General features: G+C 37.1%; 1 protein-coding gene across 7 annotated transcripts in view; it reads left to right on the forward strand.

Moving 5' to 3' along the window:
- Positions 1-2,820: 2,820 nt before the first annotated feature.
- The window catches only part of citb (citron rho-interacting serine/threonine kinase b), a 74,858-nt gene continuing 54,220 nt past the window's right edge, over positions 2,821-23,458 (forward strand). For 4 of the 7 annotated variants that reach the window (XM_055167453.2, XM_055167454.2, XM_055167455.2 and 1 more), the window contains exons 1-4: positions 2,821-3,122; positions 12,341-12,443; positions 12,557-12,703; positions 12,792-12,911. In XM_055167453.2, coding sequence (XP_055023428.1) covers positions 12,560-12,703; positions 12,792-12,911 — 264 coding nt within the window. In that variant the 5' untranslated portion in view covers positions 2,821-3,122; positions 12,341-12,443; positions 12,557-12,559. The remainder of the gene's footprint in view (positions 3,123-12,340; positions 12,444-12,556; positions 12,704-12,791; positions 12,912-23,458) is intronic. The other 3 variants (XM_055167452.2, XM_055167456.2, XM_055167451.2) reach the window with 2 other exon arrangements.

The raw sequence follows: 23,458 nt of genomic DNA on the forward strand, positions 1-23,458 counted from the left end.
TAAATAGACAGATAAATAGACGGATAGACAGCGTAGATAGGTACCGTAGATACATACTGTAGATAGATAGATACTAGTGATGCATCGATGTATCGGCCGCCGATATTTATCGGCCGATTTTTGATGAATTTGAAACCATCGGAATATCGGCAATAGCACGAGAAAGGCCGATACCGATTGTTTATTAATTCACCACACAAAGGCAATGAGTTGCATGTCTGTTGTTCAATTAAAATGATTTAATGTTCTAGTGTGCACTATACTTAAGCACCGACAGAATACCTTTGTTGAGCTGGCTCAAATGTCTTGGACAATAAAAGAAACAGACTGCACTTTAGTGTGGGAAAAGAAGTATTTTTACCCTGTTTAAAGCAATAGCACTGGCATTATTTATGTTTATTAAAGAAATCCATTATATGTAAAATAAAAGGGTTAATGTTGTTAATAAAAGAAATGCTGAATATCAAAAACCACCTTTGAAGGTTGTCATGTTGTCTTATTATATTTGTTTTAGCTTAATTTGTGCCTCTCTTATTATGTTGGTCAGTTGAATGTTAATTAGATCCAATCCATGTTCAGTAAAAATAATTTGAATCAGAAATAAACTAGCTAATAGACCAGCTGTATAGTATTGTATACAAGTGTTTAATATCGGTATCGGCCAGAAGTTGTCTGTTTAAATCGGTATCGGTATCAGCCCAAAAAATCCTAATAGACACAATATATAGCTAGATAGATAGCTAGACAGACAGACAGATAGAAGCCGACAGAAGCTTATGAATTTGTCGAGCTAGCTAGCTAGCTAGATAGATGCCGTAGACAGATTGATACCCTGGCCAGATAGACACCATAGATGGATACCGTAGACCGACAGATAGCGTAGACAGACAGACAGACAGACAGACACTGCAGACAGACAGATACATACTGTGGGCAGATACCGCAGGTAGATACTGTAGACAGCCAGTTACAGCAAACAGCCAGATACCGCAAACAGGCAGATACTGTAGACAGTCAGATACTCTAGACAGTTACTGTAGATAGATACCCTAGCTAGCTAGATAGATAGATAGATGGCATAGATAAATAGATAGATACCGTAGATAGATACCATAGATAGACAGATAGATAAATAAATAGACAGATGGACACCGTAGATAGGTACCGAATATACATACAGTAGATAGATAGATAACATAGATAGCTAGATAAACAGACAGACAGACAGACACCATAGACGTTGATAGATAGACAGTCAAATTCCACAGACAGATACCGCAGTTATACAGATACTGTAGACAGTCAGATACTCTAGACAGTTACTGTAGATAGATACCCTAGCTAGCTAGCTAGATAGATAGATGGCATAGATAAATAGATAGATACCGTAGATAGATATCATAGATAGATAGACAGATAGATAAATAAATAAATAGATAAACAAACAGATAGACACCGTAGATAGGTAGTACCATAGATACATACTGTAGATAGATAGATACCATATATAGCTAGATAGATAGCTAGACAGACAGACAGATAGAAGCCAACAGAAGCTTATGAATTTGTCGAGCTAGCTAGATAGATGCCGTAGACAGATTGATAACCTGGCCAGATAGACACCATAGATGGATACCGTAGACCGACAGATAGCGTAGACAGACAGACAGACAGACACTGCAGACAGACAGATACATACTGTGGGCAGATACCGCAGGTAGCCAGATACTGTAGACAGCCAGTTACAGCAAACAGCCAGATACCGCAAACAGGCAGATACTGTAGACTAGGGATGGGCAACTTCGGTCCTGGAGGGCCAGTGTCCTGCAGAGTTTAGCTCCAACCATAATTAAACACACCTGAAGCAGCCAATTAAGGTCTTACTAGGCATGCTAGACACTTTTAGGCAGGTGTGCTGAGGCAAGTTGGAGCTAAACTCTGCAGGACACCGGCCCTCCAGGACCGAAGTTGCCCATCCCTGCTGTAGACAGTCAGATACTCTAGACAGTTACTGTAGATAGATACCCTAGCTAGATAGATAGATAGCATAGATAAATAGATAGATACCGTAGATAGATACCATAGATAGATAGACAGATAGATAAATAAATAAATAGACAGATATACACCGTAGGTATACAGATAGATAGATAAATAAATAGACAGATAGACACCGTAGATAGGTACCGTATATACATACTGTAGATAGATAGATACCATAGATAGCTAGATAAATAGCTAGACAGACAGACAGACAGACACCATAGACGTAGATAGATAGACAGTCAAATTCCGCAGACAGATACCGCAGTTAGACAGATACTGTAGACAGTCAGATAGACAGTTACTGTAGATAGATACCCTAGCTAGATAGATAGATAGATAGATGGCACAGATAAAAAGATAGATACCGTAGATAGATACCATAGATAGACAGATAGATAAATAAATAGACAGATGGACACCGTAGATAGGTACCGAATATACATACCGTAGATAGATAGATACCATAGATAGCTAGATAAATAGACAGACAGACAGACAGACACCATAGACGTAGATAGATAGATATATCGATATATCAATAGATATATCGATAGATCGATAGATCGATAGATAGATAGATAGATAGATAGATAGATAGATAGATAGATAGATAGATAGATAGATAGATAGATAGATACCACGGATGGATAGATGAAAGAACAGAGTTTCTACAGTAAGTCAGTCTGCTTGTTTTACTGTGATTATACCAAGCTTCTGCAGTGGAGTGTGAGTGAGTGAGAGAGAGAGAGAGAGAGACGGAGGGAAAGAGAGAGAGAGAGAGAGACGGAGGGAAAGAGAGAGAGAGGGATGCACGATTTGCTCTCTTCTCTCCTCATTTCAGTATATCTTACTCATTCCCACTCATTGATTCTCATCTGTCATCTGTCTCATCTCATAACTCCTGTCTTTCTGTCCACACTGAGGATGAATCCTTCAGATATCTTCATCCACAGATGCCCGTTTCCAAGCTCATGGCTGCCCAGGGAGACTCAACACTTTTGGGCTTCCCCTGCGTGGAGCTGCCCTCTCTAAAGTGGATCCCCATCAGAAGAACAGCGCTCTCTCTTCACATATAAGTGAGTATGACAAGCTCCGCCTGAAGTGTTTACTAGAGAGATTAAGAATATTCGTGTGTCGAAACGCTAAGCATGATCTGTGTAAAAAGGTGTTTCTGTTTGTTTACAAATAATGGCATTCCAGTTATGCATGTCCTTGTTACATACTGTCATTAGTGATCTTATAAAGCCAAGTATGCGTCCAGGTGGCGTCTCAGATGGGTGCAGTTGATACTGATGGTGCCAACACAGATGCCAACACTGTCAGTGTGTGAACTGTGTGTGTGTCACGACACGAGTCTGTGCAGAACATCACTGCGCACTTTATAAGTATTTCTCAGTACAGCAGATCCTCTAGTTTTCTGTGGTGGTATTAGTTTGAATTTATGTATTTATCCAAAATGACTTACACTGCATGTGTTTTATTAGTGATATTTGAACCCATGACCTGGGTGTTGCAAGCACAGTCCTCTGCCAGCTGAGTAAACCAGAATGTTCATCACTTTTATAGCTCACATACTCGGGGGGTTAAACAAACCCCGGCAAGTATTAAACTTCAGTCATAACTCCCAGTGAGTTTTGCACAGGCAAGCACCACTCAGTAGAAAAAATCGAATATTTATTGGATTGCAGGCTGTGTGCTTTAGGTAAGAGCTCTGTGAGAGATGGAAAAATACAGTATGTGGGTGTAACGCTGGTGAAATAGAAGTGTATTAGAAAAAAGCAACGAGAAGGTGACACAATGGACTTATTTCTATGGAAACAGCATATCTCTTCTTTCTCTCTCTCTCTCTCTCTCTCTCTCTCCCTCTCTCTCTCTCTCTCTCTCTCTCTCTCTTTCTCTCTCCACAGCTACAAAACACTGTTAGGGTTGCATTTCATATTCTCCCTAAATATCATCAGATACAAACCTAAACTTTGTTTGGTCCGAAATGCATTATGATGCATCAGTGACACTTTGTACTTAGAATCTTAAATCTTAGGACCGATTTAGAAAAATAAGCAGATGAAAGTTGCCGTGTGGGCACGCTCTAAATACATCACTTCCTGAGATGAGTGTCAGGATGGCATGCTAAATCTGTGTGTTGTCTCTTTCTGTCCACTTTAAATGTGCTGTATGTAACGAGTTTTTGTGCGACATCTAGCAGTGAGATTGTGAATTGCAACCAACGGCTCGGTCCACAGCTCACCCCTCCCTTTTGAAACGCATAGAGAAGCTACGGTAGCCGTCACAGGACAAACACTTCATCGTCTGAGACAATGCTCTATAGAGCAGTTTGTCCATTTAGGGCTACTGTAGAAATATGGCGTTGTAAAATGGCGAATTCTATGTAAGGGGACGTCTCATTCTAAACTAACATTAATTCATTTTGTAAGGTCTTTATAATATGGAGCCTACCGAGCCCCTAAGGTGACATTGGAGTAAAAAAATCTAAAGTTTAGTTTCATGTGCTCAGGCGATAGTTTTGTGTAAGCATCCGATAGGTTCACGTGCGTGCGCAAAAGTTTCACGTAAGCACGCAATAGTTTCATGTGAGCACGCCTATGGAGCCCCTAAGGGGACATGGAGCAAAAATTAAAGAAAGTTTAATTTCGCTAAAACTCTTGCGTACGCAAGTGAAACTTTCGCGTGCGCACATGAAACTTTAAAAAAAATCTGCACATGAAGGTTTCGTGTGAGCACATGAAACTTTCACAGGAGTACGCGAAAGTTCCACGTGAGCACATGAAACTAAACTTCACATTTTTTACTCCAATGTCACCTCAGGGGCTTGGTATTATACAACTGATTATAGATTTATGTATATTATATTGCATTTCTGTTAAGAGATCCTTTTAAAGTGCACCTATTTTATTGCTAAAAAAACTTTATTTTATGTATTTGGTATAATACAATCTGTTCACGTGGTTTATGGTAAAAAACACATTATTTTTGTAGCTCCAGATTTCACTCTCTTCCTGAAGCACACAAATTTGAAAAGCTCGGTGTCCCTGATTGGCCAGCTAATCTGTACGTTGTGATTGGCCGGAATACCTCCGACGTCAGCCGGAAATGTGACGCTGTTTACCATGTTTGAAAGATTTGGTTGCTAAAAGGAGTTAACTTACAGGCTGTAACGCCTAAGCGGGAGGAATTATGATAATGTCGGTCGACCCAGAACTCTATCCAGAATTGTGAGGGAGTCTGTGATCCTCATTAGCATTTCTTCAGAGCTGTCTTACGTGTCTGTACTGTAAGTTTGACTGTGATGTGATATTAGACAGCAGCTTGTGGTGCATTGTGATATATGCGCTCTTTAATCCTCCAGAGTTTTCATCCCCTGTGAAACATGATCCAAACACACGCAAGCCCACACATAGCTGAATATTGATATTGGGAAATAATACAGTATGATGAACACTTAAACACAATGGTTCTTCCCAGGGATGCCATAGAAGAACCATTCAGTGTAAGGTTAGAAGAACCTTATATACATTTTTGAACCTATTTTGAAACAGAAAGGTTCTTCAGATAGTCAAGGTTCTTTATGGAACCATTCAGTCGAAAAGGGTTCTTCTTTGGCATCGTGAGGCACCTTTATTTTTAAAAGTGTAGATCACGGAGGTTGTGATCATGCAGGAAAAACATTTTCTTCATCTTCAAACACACAAGTGTTTCTCTTTGTGTGATTAAATCTAATGTATGACTTTAACTCATTCCCCGACAGCCATTTTTTGAAAAGTTGCCCGCCAGCATTTTATGTGATTTTCACAAAATTTTTACAAAATGCCTTCCAGGAAAATGTTCTTCTAAAAATATATAAACATACAAATATATTAAATGAAAGAACAGACCCTCTGCTTTCAAACAAACTAGGGATGGGACGATTACCGGTTTCACGATTAAATTTGATAAAATGATGGTTAGTATTATCGTTTAAAATTGAATTATCATTACAACCATGTTTGATTACCGTGATTTTGAAAACTCGAGCCAGAATCAGTTTGACGCAGACGCACACATGCAACATAGTTTTTTGCACAAGGCGGCATTTAAGGGATAATGTATTGTATTCATTCACGGTAAACTTATTAGACAGATTTTTTTTACCACAGAAATAATTTCAGGGACATGAAATTTTAAATTGTGATTTTCAAAAATAAAACTTGTTCAAATGTTTTCAGTTTGTGCATCCGTTCTTTTTGTACATTTCCATCTCATTGTAACAAAACCATGATAATATTGATAATCGTGATAACTTGGTCACTATAATCATGATATGAAATTTCATGATATGAAATCCATCCCTAAAACAAACAAACAAAACGGGGGAAAAACCTGTTTCATCCTATATATTTTTCCTCTGCTTATAAACTCTTAAACATGGGTATTTTTATTTAAAAATACACATTTTTTTAGCAAAAAGCTGAAATAGAGATCAGATTCAGAATGATTATCAAAGCATACACAGAGTTAAAAATTAGTAATTAACGTTTTGTCTTCATTTTTTTCATAATTTAGGTAAGTGCATCTAGTGGATAACCGTGGTATTGCAGATTAACATAAAAATTCTTCAGAAACATTTTTTATGCAAATGTTTTCTCTTAACTGATGAGATAACTTGTCAATGGCGTGGAAAGAGTTAATAACTGACCCATTCTCCTGCACTTTTGTGTATGACATCTCTGCATTCAGTTGGTCAAAATATGTACCCCATTTTTCACTGGGGCGGCACCCTTTTAAAAAGTACATCTTTGCACCTAAAGCATTCAAATTCCTTAGAGGTGCACATGTGTACAAAATGTATACATATATGTGTCTTATGGTAGGCCTATACATACTAGGACCTTTATAAAGTGTACTGCCCCAGTGACAGCTGGGGTGCATATTTTGACAATTTTTTCCAACCGTGTACTTCACATTTAGAATAATTAAAGGATGAGTTTAGTGCACTTATTAAAACAATGCTTGGAAAAAACTGTTGACTGGATCTTAAAATTGAGGTTTGTATTCAGTCAGCATTTTGGTTGTTCATGTCAATATTCAGACTCAGTGTTTTCTCAATGTTATAATGTTGTCGAGACAAGCTGTGGCAAAATTGGTAATTAAACCTGTTAAATAAATACCCAAGAGAATTAGTGTGATGGTAAATGTCTCAGAGTGCCTAACTATTTATTAAAGGTGCATTGGGTAACTTTTAGGCAGATCTCTTGACAGAAATGCAATATATTATACATAACTATATTTTCAGTGGTGTATAAAGACCTTACATAATAAACTGTATTGTTTTAATTACCTTAGAGACATTTCTATCTACGTACTAGGGATGCTCCGATCGATCGGCCGCAGATCGGTATCGGCCGATAACGGCATTAAATGACTCGATCGGTCCTCGTTAAATTTTCCGATCTCGTGAACCGATCTTTCTGTTTACTTTTGTCATCATATGGCTCCTCAATGCGGCTGCAGTTAGAGACCATTTTTACGCAGTGAGAGCATTTTTATAACCCGTGGCTCATGAGCGACGTGCAGATTTGCATTTCTCTCTTTGCCTTTACAGAGATATGTGTATTTTCTACGAGAACGCGGTCCGGTCCTAACAGCGCGACCCGTCTTCACATCCCCATCAAACAGCGTATACAACACATATCTATCGCGGACATTGCATCCTCATGCCGAAAGTTTATTATTTGCATCTGTTTTAAAGTTTTGAGCGTTTAAACTTTCATTTTCCTCACAGCTGCTCTTGTCTGCGTTCAGCCGCCACACCGCGCACACACAGCAGCCTGTCATAAGAGCATGTGAACAGAGCGATCTCTGTCAAGTCTTAAAGCTACAGTAACCTAATTCATCTCTCAATAAAATCACTCTCTGCTCTTCACTAAAGAACTGTTGTACTTCATACGAATGCGTGTATATTTAATTCATACAGTAAAGACTGTGAAGTGTTTTATTTTCATTACTTTTTACAGACATAAGCCTTTTTAAAGGCATATTAAATTTCTCTTTGCAGAAGAAATATTTGTTGTCCTAATTTATTTGTTTCTCTATTAAAACAATAATATACCTAATTACTGCAAGTAATATAACATCTGTGGTATTACTTTATCTAGAAAAAAATTTAAAAGGTACAGTCATCAAAGAGCTTGCATATCAGCTTGAAAAATCGGTATCGGCATTGGTATCGGACTGATCACGAAGACAACAAATCAGTGATCGGTATCGGCCTGCAAAAATCCTGATCGGAGCATCCCTACTACATACGATATACAGCGGGTCCCCTTACATAGAGGTTGCGGACATGTTACTACGGTAGCTCTAAACGGACAAACTGTTCGTCCCTACGTTGTATCAGACGACGACATGTTTTTCATGTGGCGGCTACTGTATGCGTTTTGAAAATGAGGGGGAGCTGTTGTTTGCAATTCGCAATCTCACTACTAGATGACGCAAAAATTTACACACACCACCCTTAATGTTAACTTTGTTTATGCATGTTTCAGATTGGACATAATGTCAGTAAAATATGTGACCCTAAACCACAAAACCAGTCATAAGGGCATCTGAAAGTTGAATAAATAAGCTTTCTGTTGATGTATTGTTTTTTGGGATAGGACAATATTTGCCTGAGATACAACTTTTTGAAATCTGGAATCTGTAAGGCAAAAAAATCGCCTTTAAAGTTGTCCAAATAAAGTCCTGAGCAACACATTACCAATGAAAAATACTTAAATATATTTACTTTAGGAAATGTACAAAATATCTTCATGGAACGTGATCTTTACTTAAAGGTGACATAGAATGATTGAACGGAGTATTTATCCTTGTTCTGTGATGTGACATGTAGACAAACATTTTTTTGTTTGGGTCTGTAATGCCTTAGAAGCTTCCTAAAAACCTCTCTCAGATAGCTCTATTAGGGTGGGGGATTTTAAACAAGTGGTTTTGCACCTATTTAGCTCCCCCTACTGGCTTAACTTGCAATCTCATTACTGATTGGCTGACTTTGCTGCCACTCAAAAAATGTAGCCAATTATTTTAAAGTGGAGGGGCAGTTAGATGACTGTGATGTCATAAGCATCAGTTTTTCAGATTAGGCTGTTTTCTGGCTAACATTTCTAAAAGAGAAATTTCTATGAGACTGAGATGTTTAGCATGTTTAGCACTTTTTGTATGTTTGTGAATGTGGGTAGACTACCATTATTCAACAAAGACAAGGTAAAAATGTTTTTTCATTCTCCGTCCCCTTTAATATCTTAAGGTGTTTTTTTGTCAACGATAATTTTGACCCATACAATGTATTTTTGGCTATTGCTACTTATGACTGGTTTTGTGGTCCAGGGTAACTTATTAATAAATATATGTATTAAATGTGTTTTTATGCATTTTGGCCTTTTAAATCCGAGATGTTGTGATTTTCCACACCTTCAAACTCAAAATAGTTTCTTTCAGATTTACATCTGAAGTTTCTTCAGAGATCATTATTAAAACATATTTTTCTTGAAACTGCATTGATTTTGCTGCATTACTAAATTATGCATCCAGCAGACTTCAGATATGTAATCATATTTATGCATTAGCGCAGTATAACCTGGACTATATTGCAGTATAAAGTTGGCACTGTGCAGCTTGAGAAATTTGCAAATGATAAAACTTTTACTTTTAAACATCGGTATTTTATTTAGCTTTTATTACAGAAGGCAGTTGATCACACATGATCATGTTGCATAAAGAGGATTGTCCTCCTTATTGGATATTTTTATAATCTCTGCAAAAAGTTTGAGGGTAAAAATTTCAGTCATTTAGACTTTGAACAATTTGTGAACATCTAATGAAATTTTCACATCAACCGCAAGAGGAAATTATTCTTAAAGTTTACAGGTGTGTTTATATTTTCAATAAAGCTTGGGAATTTTGGAAATATTTCAAGTTGGAAACTTAAGGAATTAAAGGAAATAATTTTTACATTTTGGGTATTTATAAAAACTGTATTACAAACATTACCTTCCTCAACATCTGGCACATCTTAATCCGTGTGCCACAATTCCCATTTATTCCTGTGTGAAAAGTTTCCAAAATTTCCAGATTTTTTGTGTGTGTGTGTGTGTATTTTACAATGGTTTTTAGTCATGAGTTTGAGTTTGTAGTTTACGTGTCAACCTTGTGCAGGTTTAATGTTTTTGTGATTCTCCATGCTGCATGTTTCTGTGCACATTTGCACAAACCTGTTTTGCGCTTGGAAAGCAATTTTTATAAGCATGTTTTGCATTTTGTGTGTGTTTTGTAATCTGTAAGCCTCCTAATGCTGTGTGAGGAGTGAATTGTAAAGCCCCAGGCTACTTAGAGAGAGAGAGAGACTGATGTGGAGGAGGGCACAAGAAGCTTGTGCTTTTATTAGAAGATATTTTCTTCTGTCGTTCATTTTTTTCTGCATCTCAGCGGATGCCAAGTAGAGAGCAGCAGTTAGAAACAGTCTGTGCATATCTAATATGATTGGGGCTGCTATAAATAGACTGTACTATATGATCTCATGTACAGAACAGGACAGATGAAAACAGCAGTAATGATTTCTTCTACAGTGATAATGCATGCAAGGTGCCAATCTGAGTCAATAATAAAAAGTTGTGTGTTTCTGTAGCGCTGATAAAGTGTGACAAAATGTCAAAGTGATTAAACACACTGATAAATTATAAACTGAGCTCACTTAGTTGTTTTTACAAAGGAGAATTAGGGCCAAGTAAAAGCATTATAATATAATAAAATGAAAGTCATTATAATGTGAAATTTTACTCACTGTTGTTGTTGTTTCGAGAAAAAGTAGAGAATAAAGTCATATTTCAGAATATTTAACATTACAACAATAAAGTTATGATATTCAATGATTAAAGTCATGCAATGTTACGACTTTTTTCTGGTTATTTATTTTGACTTTTTTCTTAAAAACTTTGAGTTACATCTCACATTATAATGATTATAATGTGTTTAATTTATTTTAGCTTTTCCCTCTTCTGTGTGTTTTGGATAAAATGTCTTAAGTGCATAAAGTTGTCTGATAAATGCATAAATGTACAGTGATGTTTGCATTACGTTTAGTGCATGTTTTGCCCAGACAAGCACCACACATACTATTTTCTACTGTGCAAATTCCATTTTCCACTTAAAACTTTAAGTTTAATCAATTTGAAATTACAATTAATTTCTTGACTAGTGAGGTGGTGCTATAAATGATAAAAACAACTTAATTTTTAAATGATAATTAAACTTTATTTTTATCATGTATAGCATTTCCGCACTAGTCAAGAAAGTTAAAATAACTTGATAAAACAAGTTGATTAAACTTTAAAATTGAAGAGCAACAAGGATTTTTTTACAGTGTAGAAACAACGTTCAGTCATTTAACTCATTCTCTGCCAGCCTTTTTTTTAAGTTGCCCGCCAGGATTTTTTTGTGATTTTTACAAAAGTTTCACAAAATGCCTTCCAGGAAAATTTTCTAATAAAAATTTATAAACATACAAATATATCAAATGAAAAAAACAGACCCTCTGTTTTCAAACAAACAATAAACAAAAACAAAAAAACTGGAAAAAACTTTTCATCCTATCTATTTTGTTCTCTGCTTATAAACTTCTAAACATAGCTATTTTTCTTCAAGAATATTTTATTAGCAAAAGCTTAAATAATTGCATTTTTGTGAAGGAATATTGTTAGAGAACAGATTCAGAACGATTATCAAAACATACACGGAGTGTAAAATTAATAAATAATTTTTTGCTTCAGTTTTTTTATAAATTGGGTAAGTGAGCCATCTAGTGGAACAACTACTAAAACCTCATCAGGAACACAGTTTTTTAATGCAAATGGTTTCTCTTAAGGGCGGGGTGCATGATGTTTGTAAAACACTTTGGAAAAGGGAGTCGGGCTGAGTACCAAGACACACTTGTAGCCAATCAGCAGTAAGGGGCGTGTCTACTTACCGCCATCGTTGCCTGGGTTGCGTATGTGTGGGGCGGGTCTATCAAAAGAAGGTCCGGATTCTATACGGACTACCAGCACATCCGGGAACTTGACTGTCAATTTCGTCTCTGCCACTTTTTGGGGGGAAACAAACTAGACTTCCCATTGACTTAATATCAACATTGTCTTTCAGAGATCATGCACCCCGCCTTTAATTGACAAGATAACTCGTCAATGTGGGGAAAGAGTTAAATTGGTATAAATGTAAATGTGTTTTTTTTTGTCTTTTATTTTCTGGAAAGGGTCCGGGTGATTCAAACCTCGTCTGTCCGTCCACAACCCCATACAGACAGCGGGACCTTCAGCTCAGAGTGTTACTAAAAGTGTAGACACGCACATATTGAGGTACGCATACAGCGAAACACAACAAGCGATATTCTTATCTGTGTTGATTTTTTCAGATGTCATATTGAAATATTGAACATCACAAACAACATCTCTTCTCTGTGTTGCTTTAGAAGATGGAGCAGGAGATATCAAAAGTGCAACGTAAGATGTCTGACCTGGAATCAGTTCTGCAGCAGAAGGATGTGGAGCTCAAAGCTTCAGAAACCCAAAGAACCATCTTAGAACAAGACCTGGCCACCTACATCACCGAGTGCAGTGTGGGTACTCTATACTGTGTGTGTGTTATGGATGTGTATAATCGACTGCAACCAAACATCATTTTGTTTGTGTATGTGTGTGTTTTAGAGTCTGAAGCGCAGTCTGGAACAGGCCCGTATGGAGGTCTCGCAAGAAGATGATAAAGCTCTTCAACTTCTGCACAACATACGAGAACAGAGCAACAAACTGCAGGAAATTAAAGAACAGGTAGGAAATTCTGGTAACACTGTACAATAAGGTTGTATTTGTTAACATTAGTAAATGCATTAACCAACATGAACTAACAATGAACAATACAGTTTCTCGTTATTTATTGATCTTTGTTAATAGTAAATTGTTCATGTTAGTTAATTTAGCATTAACTAATGTTAACGGTTACAAAATGCTGAAATTAACACAAACTAAGATTAATAAATGCTGTAGAATTGTTAGTTCATGTTGGTTTATACCTTAACTAATGTTAACAAATACAACCTTATTGTAAAGTGTTGCCGAAATTCTAGTCTGTTCTTCAGTTCTGCATATCAGCAAAACATTGTTACAAAACAGTTGGGGGCGGTATCCCGTACAGGGATTAGATTAGACCTAGACTAAAATAAATCTAAACTGAAAACAACTTGCACAGACATATATAAAAATACATCAGCCGGAGCCGATGGTGTAGTGGGCAGCGCACTTTCGGCGACCCGAGTTCGATTCCCGGCTCGTGGTCATTTGCCGTTTCCATACCCCTCTCTTCTCCCTGTACTTTCCTGTCCTCTCATCTATCAAAATAAAAGGTTTAAATAAAAGGCAAAAATGGCCAAAAAATATTATTTAAAAAAAAACATCAGTGCCCTTTGTTTTGCCTCAAAATGCATGCCAATAATGTTTTTAGTAAGGTATGTTTGTTACAATTAATGCATTTGTTGTTAAAAATGTCCTTACTAAACTAAGGCCTAGTCCTGGCTTAAAATAATCCCTGTCCGAGAAACCGGACCACCCCTTATTGAGTTAAAACAAATACACATCCTTAAAAATGTCATAAGATATTAAAGTGTAGTAAATGAAGGTAAATATATTACCTATATTGTTTTTCACAGAATATAGCTTCAACTAAAACTATTTCATTTCATTTGAAAATTGTGATTTGAAAAAGTTTGATTTTATTCATTGATTTCAATCTCTGACATGACTTTTCTCAGTCAATATTAACTCTTTCCCTGCCATTGATGAGTTATCTCGTCAACTAAGAGAAAACATTTGCATAAAAAATGTGTTCCTGGTGAATTTTATGTTAATCTGCAATACTGTGATTATCCAATAGACGGCACTTACCCAATTTAAGAAAAAACTAAAGCCAAAACATTATTTACTAATTTTAAACTTTGTGTATGTTTTGATAATCGTTCTGGGGTGCGTTTCCCAAAATCACCATTAGCCAACTACTGTCGTAAGTTTTGTCGTTACTGACAAAGTTCAACGATTTGGTGTTTCCCAAAACCATATTTCAAACGAACATTCGCAAGCTGCATCGCAAACTTGTGTGGTTTGCTCTTCACCTGTCATTAGAAGCATTGTTCCTTGTTATTATAACATGTAGACTGGCGTTGATTATGCTTTTGAACAAAATAAGCAAAAAACATGTAGTACATTCTATATCCATATAAAAAAATTATTTTAAAGGAATAGTCTACTCATTTTCAATATTAAAATATGTTATTACCTTAACTAAGAATTGTTGAATCATCCCTCTATCATCTGTGTGCGTGCACGTAAGCGCTGGAGCGCGCTGCGACGCTTCGATAGCATTTAGCTTAGCCCCATTCATTCAATGGTACCATTTAGAGATAAAGTTAGAAGTGACCAAACACATCAACGTTTTTCCTATTTAAGATGAGTAGTTATACGAGCAAGTTTGGTGGTACAAAATAAAACGTAGCGCTTTTCTAAGCGGATTTAAAAGAGGAACTACATTTTATGGCGTAATAGCACTTTTGGGAGTACTTCGACTCGGCGCAGTAACACCCTCCCTCTCCCAAGGGGAGCAGACTTTTCAGGCTTTTCAGACTTTTAAGACCCTGGGGAATCCCTGGGAGGAGTGACGTAAGAGGAACTTGCGCATAAATTACTAAATCACGATAACAAAATTAGTCTTCTGATGCAATATATGTTATTTACAGCAATAATCTGACATTAAATCGATTTGCACAGATTAATTAGTACTTCAGGGGCGTTGCTAGACATAAAGCTCTACTGGGGCACGTGCCCCCCCCCCCCTTTTTACTTTGTCTTGAAAGCCTGCGGTGTGCAAGATACAAATTCCTTTGCTTAACCCACTATTCCAACATTGCAACAAGTACTAGGAAAGACAAACATTTATTTAAAAATATTTAAGTATCATCTTCATATATACAACATTATTAGCATGTTTTAAGGCATAAAATGTTTGGAAATAATGACAGGAGAAATATTTTATGCACATTTGCATTTTACATAACAATGATTAATAACTTCTTTTTTATTTTTAAGAATATTTTTATTTTATGACTGCTACTAAAAAAAATCTATCTTAGTTACTGCTAACTGTTTACGTTTTCCTGCGATTTTTCCTCTAATGTTTGAGCCCTGACAGGGAAAGATGTGTCTTTACTCCTTAAACTCATCATCTCTCATTTTTGCTTCCCTTTTCCTGCTTTGCACAAAACATTTCTGATGTCCATCACATGTGTCAATGATCGGGTGAAAATAAGATTTTCATTATTATTTAGAAACTTACTTTAGTCTCGTCATGTTTTCATAAACCAACTCAATCGCGTGTACTTTGTATGCGGCTGCGCACGGCAAAACAGCCGCGCACGGACATGAATGGGTGCGTGGACGCGGACATGAATTGGGGCGTGCACGCGTCAGTGCGACTGCTCCGTCGCTTTTTCAAACGTGAATTGGGTAACTACATTGCATATAGATCCGTTTTTCCACGATTGTCTTTGTAAAGTAATATACAAGATATATTACATATAAATATACTACTTATAACAGTGGTTCTCAAACTGGGCCAGTTTTATGACATTGTATAAAATAAATTAATTTATCATGAATTCTGTGCAATTAAACCTAAAAAAAAAAATAAGACTACTAACCAACAGCACTCCTTCATATCAATTAATATGTTTTGTTTAATCAAAAGTTTAGTTTTAAAACAGTTTCTTGTCATACATTTTCTTTGGGGGGGCCGCGAAAAAATGCGCCGTACACAAGGGGGGCCGCACGCAGAAAAAGTTTGAGAACCACTGACTTATAATACTTATATATATATATAAATATACTAGTTAACTGCTAAAATGTAAACTTGAGATTTACACAGGGGCACAAAAGATTTACACTGGGGCACGTGCCCCAGTAAAAGGGGTCTAGCGACGCCCCTGTAGTACTTCATCTCCCACGTGACATCATCAACTATGTTGTTAAACCAAAGTTACTATGCTTTCGGGAAACAGTCGTGACAAGGTAGTTAGTTTCTCCTACTATGCATCGTACTATTTTGGTTCAGCAGCGATCGTTTTTTGGGAAACGCACCCCTGAATCTGATCGCTAACAAAATTTCTTCACAAAAATGCAATTATTTCAGCTTTTTGCTAAAAAAATTTTTTTTAAAGAAAAATACCCATATTTAAGAGTTTATAACCAGAGAAAAAAATTTAGATAAGATGAAATTTTTTTTCCCATTTTGTTTGTTTGTTTGAAAGCAGAGAGGCTATTCTTTCATTTCATATACTGTATTTGTATGTTTATATATTTTTAGAAGAACATGTTCCTGGAAGGCATTTTGTGAAACTTTTAACAAAAAAATGCTGGCAGGAGTTAAAGATATCAAGATTATATTTTCACAAAATGTTCTTTTCGTTATTGGCGATGATTTTATGTAAAAAAGGTCAAACTTATTTAGTTGGGTTTTCACAGGCAGGGTCACATTTTTAAGTAAATTGGGGTTCGATATAAGGTTTATTTTATCCTTTTTATTATCGGGAAATAATCCTGTATTCATTTAGTGTTGTGTCCTCTGCAGTGGTTCTGTAGCTCTGTGTGACATTAAAGTGTTTTTATAACGCACACAGCAGGCAAATGCAGCTTAAGCAAACAACTCTCTGTGTTCCTGTTTGTCTTTTGTGGTCCATTAAAGTATTTATGGATATTTGTCCCAGAAAACATTTTATGTTTTGTGTTTATTATCACTTTAATGTGTAAGTAAACATTAAAACTTTAATTTGAGCTTCATTTTGTCATCACGAATGCCTGGATATCTGTTAATTAAAGATCTGATAGTTTATGTATGAGAGTTTGATGACCACTTCTAGCTGTAAGTGTAGTGATAGAGAATGTAAGATAGAAAAGATGTAAAACAGGCTGCTCGCTGCCGTTTCGTATGCATCTCCCCCAGAGCCAGGCTCCATCGCACTGCGGTTGCCATGGAGACAAAAATGGTACCTTGGAGTGAAGGATGTTGCAGATGCTTGGAAATGATGTTCGTGACAAGCTGGCAAAGGGCTCGAATTAGCAGCAATCAGACTTGAAATGAACCATTCACTTTTCATTTTATTTTACAAATCCTATCAGACTGATATGTTCAGCAGGATTGTTGTGCTTATTTTCTGCTTTCAAACTCATTCACAGAAACACTGTTGTTTATTCGAAAATGTTTTGTAATTTTAAAAAAATTAATTAAACACTTACTGTAAGTTGCGTATAATTTTTCATTATCTGTCATTTTGACGGACAGGGTCATTAAAAATCTGTCATAACCAATTATTATTCTTCATATTTTAATGATGATATTTAATAGCTTTTGTTTTCGTTCACATTTTCGTTTATTCACGAACTAACAAGACGAGTAACTTACGATGTAAGTTAAAATATGTATTTTCATTTGTGAAGAGAACAGATGAACGGAGATCATGTGCGTCACCTTACATCTTCAACATCACATGAAGCAGATGAATGAATGTTTGTTTTTTCCGTCATCATTTAACCGATGACTTCTTAGTTCTAAAAACTTCACATCCTGTAGTAATTTTTATATTTTGTCAATTTGTTATTAACTTACAACATTTATATTTTTCATGAATTTCTTTTGTATTGATGCGGAATTATTTGTACTGTGAGCTGTTAATATTTCACACAACAGAAAAGGATTTGTATTATCACTAGACTTAGATTTATACATCCCAACATTTAGTCTTCACCTTCGTTGATTCTCCTCATAAACATCTTCATGTTAATGCATTTATTGTTATTTCAGTTGCATCTTTTTCATCCGGGATAAAATACACAAATGCCATCTTTTGACTTTTGACTGCTGACGTTTATGGTCGACTGGACTTCGAGATTGGTGAAGTGTCTGACTTAAAGGTACAATTTGTAAGATATTTGCAGTAAAATATCCAAAAAACACTTGGCCAGTGTTATATATTTTGTCCAGATGATTATTTACAATATCCCTATTGTTTTCAACTACTTGTAAATTATGAGAAAATTGGCATTCTAAACAGTGACACGGGGCAGTGCAGTCGCTTGTCAATGACGTTAATATCCACGTTAACATTTGTTACCGCCTTTACTGACGTAGAAACCACATGACAGTGTCGTAGAAACCACATGACGACTGTTGTGGACAAATGCGGAAGTATGCGTTAAGCTGCCTTTCCACTGCACACGACATACAGACACGATTGTTGAAGTTCGCCCCCTATTGGCAGTCGTAATGAAGTTTCAATTTAATCATAACATGGGAGAGAAGCTCATTCCAGCCAAGAGGCTTCATTTCAATATTTACCATAGTTGAATAAATAAATTAACGCAAATGAATGAAACAATAAACAGCTCTGCATATATGAACATAGACTATATGGATACATATTGAATTAATAATATATTACTTATCAGTAATCATTCATGTTTTTTTTTTTTTTGAAGGATTCAAATGTTACTGATAAAGTTAAACAAAAAGGATTAACCATTTTCACCTCACACGCAGTTTTTGATTGGAATACACTGAAAAACATCACGTCTGGTCGGCATATCGCATGCGGTAGTCGCACAAGTTTTTTTAACTGATCCAACACTCAAAACGGATCTGAAAATTACACATCTGAAGACGGTCGGCACCTCACACAGCAGCTTTGTGACTCTCTATAGGAAATGCATGACTTCCGGTTTATCTGTCATTGTTTGTCGTGTGCAATGGAAAGGCAGCTTTAGTGTATTAGCTTCTTTTAGGCTACTCGTTTGTTTATAGTAAGTTTGTTGATCTGAACACTTAATTCTGTGCTATGTTAACACACCGAATTGGACTAATACTGTAACATCTATGACTAACAATTTCGTTTTGAACATTACTTAAAACCTTACATAATGAAATTAAACTGTGTCATCAAACACAACATTTATGAAACTTATTATATATTAATATTATTATTTTACCTTATCTGTTAACATAATTTCTCGTTCCCGTCTGATTGATGGCCATAAGCGGTTGGGTTAAAGACAACAAATCCCATCATTCTACGCTGCTTCAGAGCGCCATTAATCCGCGTCATTGTTATTGTTTTGATTGTGCGCCCTCTAGCAGCGTTTTTACATATTGTATCTTTAAAAGCTATTTTTTCACTCTTCCCCTCTTTTTTTCACCTCCCCTTAAGCCCGGAATACACTGCACGATTTTTGTCCTCTTATAAGATCATTACCTTATCACACTGTGCGACATGTATCGTTTAAACTCGGGTACGAGAGGCGTGTAGACTGTACGATGATTACACGGAAGCTTCGGCGGCTGCGTCACACGTTGCGCAACGTCACCAGCATGCGCTCGTGGTAAACAAATACCGGCGCGCAGGTCGTAGCAGCAAACACACTGTGCGGTGATCATGCCGAATTTCTGACACTGCCAGAAAACTATCGTAGGCTATCTTTGGACGCAAGACCGGGAAAACGGCCGTCTTTGAACCTCTCTCACTGTACGACATAGGACCACCGATGGAGAGCCACGATCACAGAAATCGCAACGATAGTTTCACGATGGCAATCTTTCGTCTGGGACGGCCAATTCTCGTGCAGTGTATCCCGGCCTTTAGACGCCTGTTATCGTCTAAAGTTCACGCGAGGCAAGCCGCAGTTGTTCACATAGATCAGTCTGCGCTGCCTTCAGTCAAATACGGGCTGTGAATTAGCCTAAATTTACAAGTTGTATGTGATATTTGTCAAAAGGACCCATGGCTTTCAGTTTTTTTCCATCTTTGCTAATAATAATCCGTCAAAAATGGAAATTTTTCGTTAACGTGCCCCCCCCCCCTTTAAGTAGTAATGTGACATGATAAATGTTCAGCTAAACTTTTAAGCTCAACAGTAAAATAAGAAGAGTCCGATATCTGCATTTGCTTTAATGTCATGATGTCAACATTTTAGTTGAATGATGTGAGTACATTTCTGTAAATCAGGATATTACTGTAAGTTAGTTAGTATGCACTTGATTGTTTCCATTAGAAATGGTCAGGAGTGCTCTTGACAGATGCTTGCATGAAAGACAAACCTTCATTCAGAATCTTCACGGTACAGCAGATGGTTTTATTTCTGCCAACTTTTTTGGATTTTTAATGACTGACATTATTTGTACAGAAGAGCAGTTAGCCTGTTATTGATAATTAACCATCACATCATTGGAGATTTTAGATGTAAGAAACCTGTGTTGACTCACCATCAATTTTTCACATTATGTTTCCCTTTCAGGAAATTTCAGAAAATGTCAAGCACCTCTTTGCTTTTATTTCTGTTGACTGTAATTATACATTTAATTATGGCAACATTAAAATAAAAAGCACACATATTCTGTTCTTCATCTGTTTTTTGTTTGCTCTGTTTGATGAGTGAAAGATTACGTTTTTTCTGTTTGTTTTAATTTATGTACATTCTTTAGTCAACATTAAGGAAAGGCAGGATCCACAGGTTTCCACAGACACATATCCAACATGCTGTAATAAACAGAGACAGGTACTGATTCTGTCCTCTATGCTTGTCTTGTTGATTTATCCTGTTACCGTGAGCGTAGCTTTAAGCAGCTGTTTTATGATTAAAGACTTCTTGTTAGACAGCCGTGTGGTTGTCCGACATGAAGTGCGTGCGATTTTTGTTAGCAGTGGTTAATGGCTCATGTAATGACCGGGTCAGATCTGACTGGCCTCGATTCACTTCATCCACCCACTCAATGACCTTTCACCCACTCAGAACTCGTACAGTATTTCTCTCTTTCTCTCTATTTCATAATTCCTTATGATTTGTTTCAGTCTCAAGTGGTTCGACCATGTTACATAATCTTTTCCGGCTTAGTAATTCCTCTGATTCACTACAGCCTGTAACCAATCTATTTTTTGTTTTCGCTTTGAGTATATAGACTTTAACAAAATTTAACCAGTTAAAAAACATATTTTTATATGCCAAATAACATGACTCATTTTCATGGTTTGTAAACTTTGAAATCTTGTATTTAATGGCACATAAATGTGTGTTGCAACTTGGCAGTGTGTGAACCATAGACTGTATGGACGTAGTGTCCGTGACGTCACCCATAGGTTTGTGAAGAGCTTTTTTGAAGCATATAGTAGGCGGTGCCTGTCGCCACCATCTTGGCTTTCCGACAGCACGCATCACTCGCGGATAACCGAAAATTGGTAAAGAGGCGGGATGTGGGTGAAGCTGAGGTAACTGGTTGCTAAAACCATGCCCGCCTAGCTCGATTCTAGTGACAGCAGTGGCAGTTCACCCGTCACTCAAGTGGCCACGCCCTTAATTTACATGTTAAGTCAATGCAAAAACGTGATAAGGCATCCTGCGGCCAATATGCCTGTCAGACGCGTCGCAGAACACGTGGCGCGGGTGGGGCGTCCTGTGCGAATTGAGCATTTCCACGGGAAACACGCAAGTTGAAAAATCTTTGAACTTCGACGGATTTTCGCGTCACGTTTACCAATCAAGACCTTGCTGTAATAGTAACTCGATTACAGGAAGCGAGTGGAGTCACAGAAGCCCCTCCCATTACGCATATTTCCGCGTGCATGTCTCGAATGACTAGAATGACGCGAGTAAACTCAAAATGTTCAGGCGTCCAACTACACACATTTAGCGCGTTTTTGCCGCCTCTAGCGCGGCTGGTGTGTGAACGCATCATAAGGCTTAATATAATTTAAACGGATGAGTTAAAAAAAAATTCACCCCTTCACAGTTGTCATAAAGGGCAAAATTATCTATATAGACCAAAATCACTTTTTGTACCAGGCTGTAAACATATATTTTCTGTTGTAAAGTTGGGCATTTTAACATGGGGGTCTATGGGAATTGACTCCCTCTTGGAGCCAGCCTCTATCGGCCAGTCGATTAATTGCAGTTTAAAGGAACAGTATGTAGGATTGTGGCCAAAACTGGTATTGCTATCACAAAACTTATGGCTAAAACTGGTACTGCAATCACACAACTGGTGGCCAATACACAACATGACAACATAAACATCAGTTGAGGGCTGCACTGTTGTCAGTGATATAAGTATTTGAAATGAAAATGATTTCTTAATGTCTAGTGACATATCAGGGCCATATTATGTTTAATTGATATAAATTTCTTACGTACTGTTCCTTTAAGTCACTTGCGAATTGGCTTCATCAGAGAGGATCGGAAGGTTGCCCCTCGGTGTGAACTTAACAACCCTACAATGAAAAAAGTCCAGCCGCTTCTTATTTTTTAATCCCTATTGCGCCAAAGCAGTTTTGATTTTCCTGTTAATGTGATGTCACACTGATAGAGCCTCGCCCACAGCCACTGACTATATGCTATAATAAATGATCTGTGGCGTATTTTAAGTTGAAACTTCACAGACACATTCTAGAATGTAAAAATGAGCGTAATATGTGTCCTTTAGCATGTGTACTTTATTCATGGGATTTTTTTTGTAGTGAAATTGAAAGACATTACTAGCCTGGCTAACACCAGACCAGTCTCATAGAGAATAAGACATGGTCTGGGAACCACATGCTCATTTTCGTGTATTTGAGGCGTGGTTTACGAATGCCCAGAGTGGTTTATTGGGCGCTACGAATGTCTATCAAATGCGTCTGTACGTAGCTCATAGCCAATCGTTTCAATTATACCAGATGATGTATGTAGACTGACATAAATTTAAGCGTCAACAACTTTTATCGGGTACGTGTGCACACAGCTGAAAGCTATGCAACTAAACCGGTAGCTGTATATTGATATTGAAAAGCAACACAACTTAGTGACACTGTGACAACCACAGTACAGGCGTAATGACAATATGATATTAATAAATACCATTACCAATTATATGTAAAATGGACTTCTTTGACGATGATGCCGTTGGTCCTATAAAACTCTTTGGCTGTCATGTCTTGCCATATCCAAACATCCTTCTTGAATATGAAATTGTTTAACGCCAAAAGTTGCTCTTTTTTTAAATAAACTTGTGTTCAAAACTACTTAGAAACCTATCTAAGGCTGCATCAAAAAGTAACTTTGTGTCTGCTCCTGCGCTGGATAAACAAAACTGCTTTGGTGTGTCGCATAGACGTCATCATCGTTTTGCTGCCTGCTTGCTGCCCTCTCCCCGTTCCCTATTTGAGGTGAAAAATTGGTCCATGGTTTCCATGCTAGACTTGCAGCGTGAATAAATGTGCGGCAAGGCAGCATGGGGAAATCCAGGCTAAAACTTTACA

This window comes from Misgurnus anguillicaudatus, chromosome 5 (assembly GCF_027580225.2).
Source record: "Misgurnus anguillicaudatus chromosome 5, ASM2758022v2, whole genome shotgun sequence".
Taxonomy (NCBI): domain Eukaryota; kingdom Metazoa; phylum Chordata; class Actinopteri; order Cypriniformes; family Cobitidae; genus Misgurnus; species Misgurnus anguillicaudatus.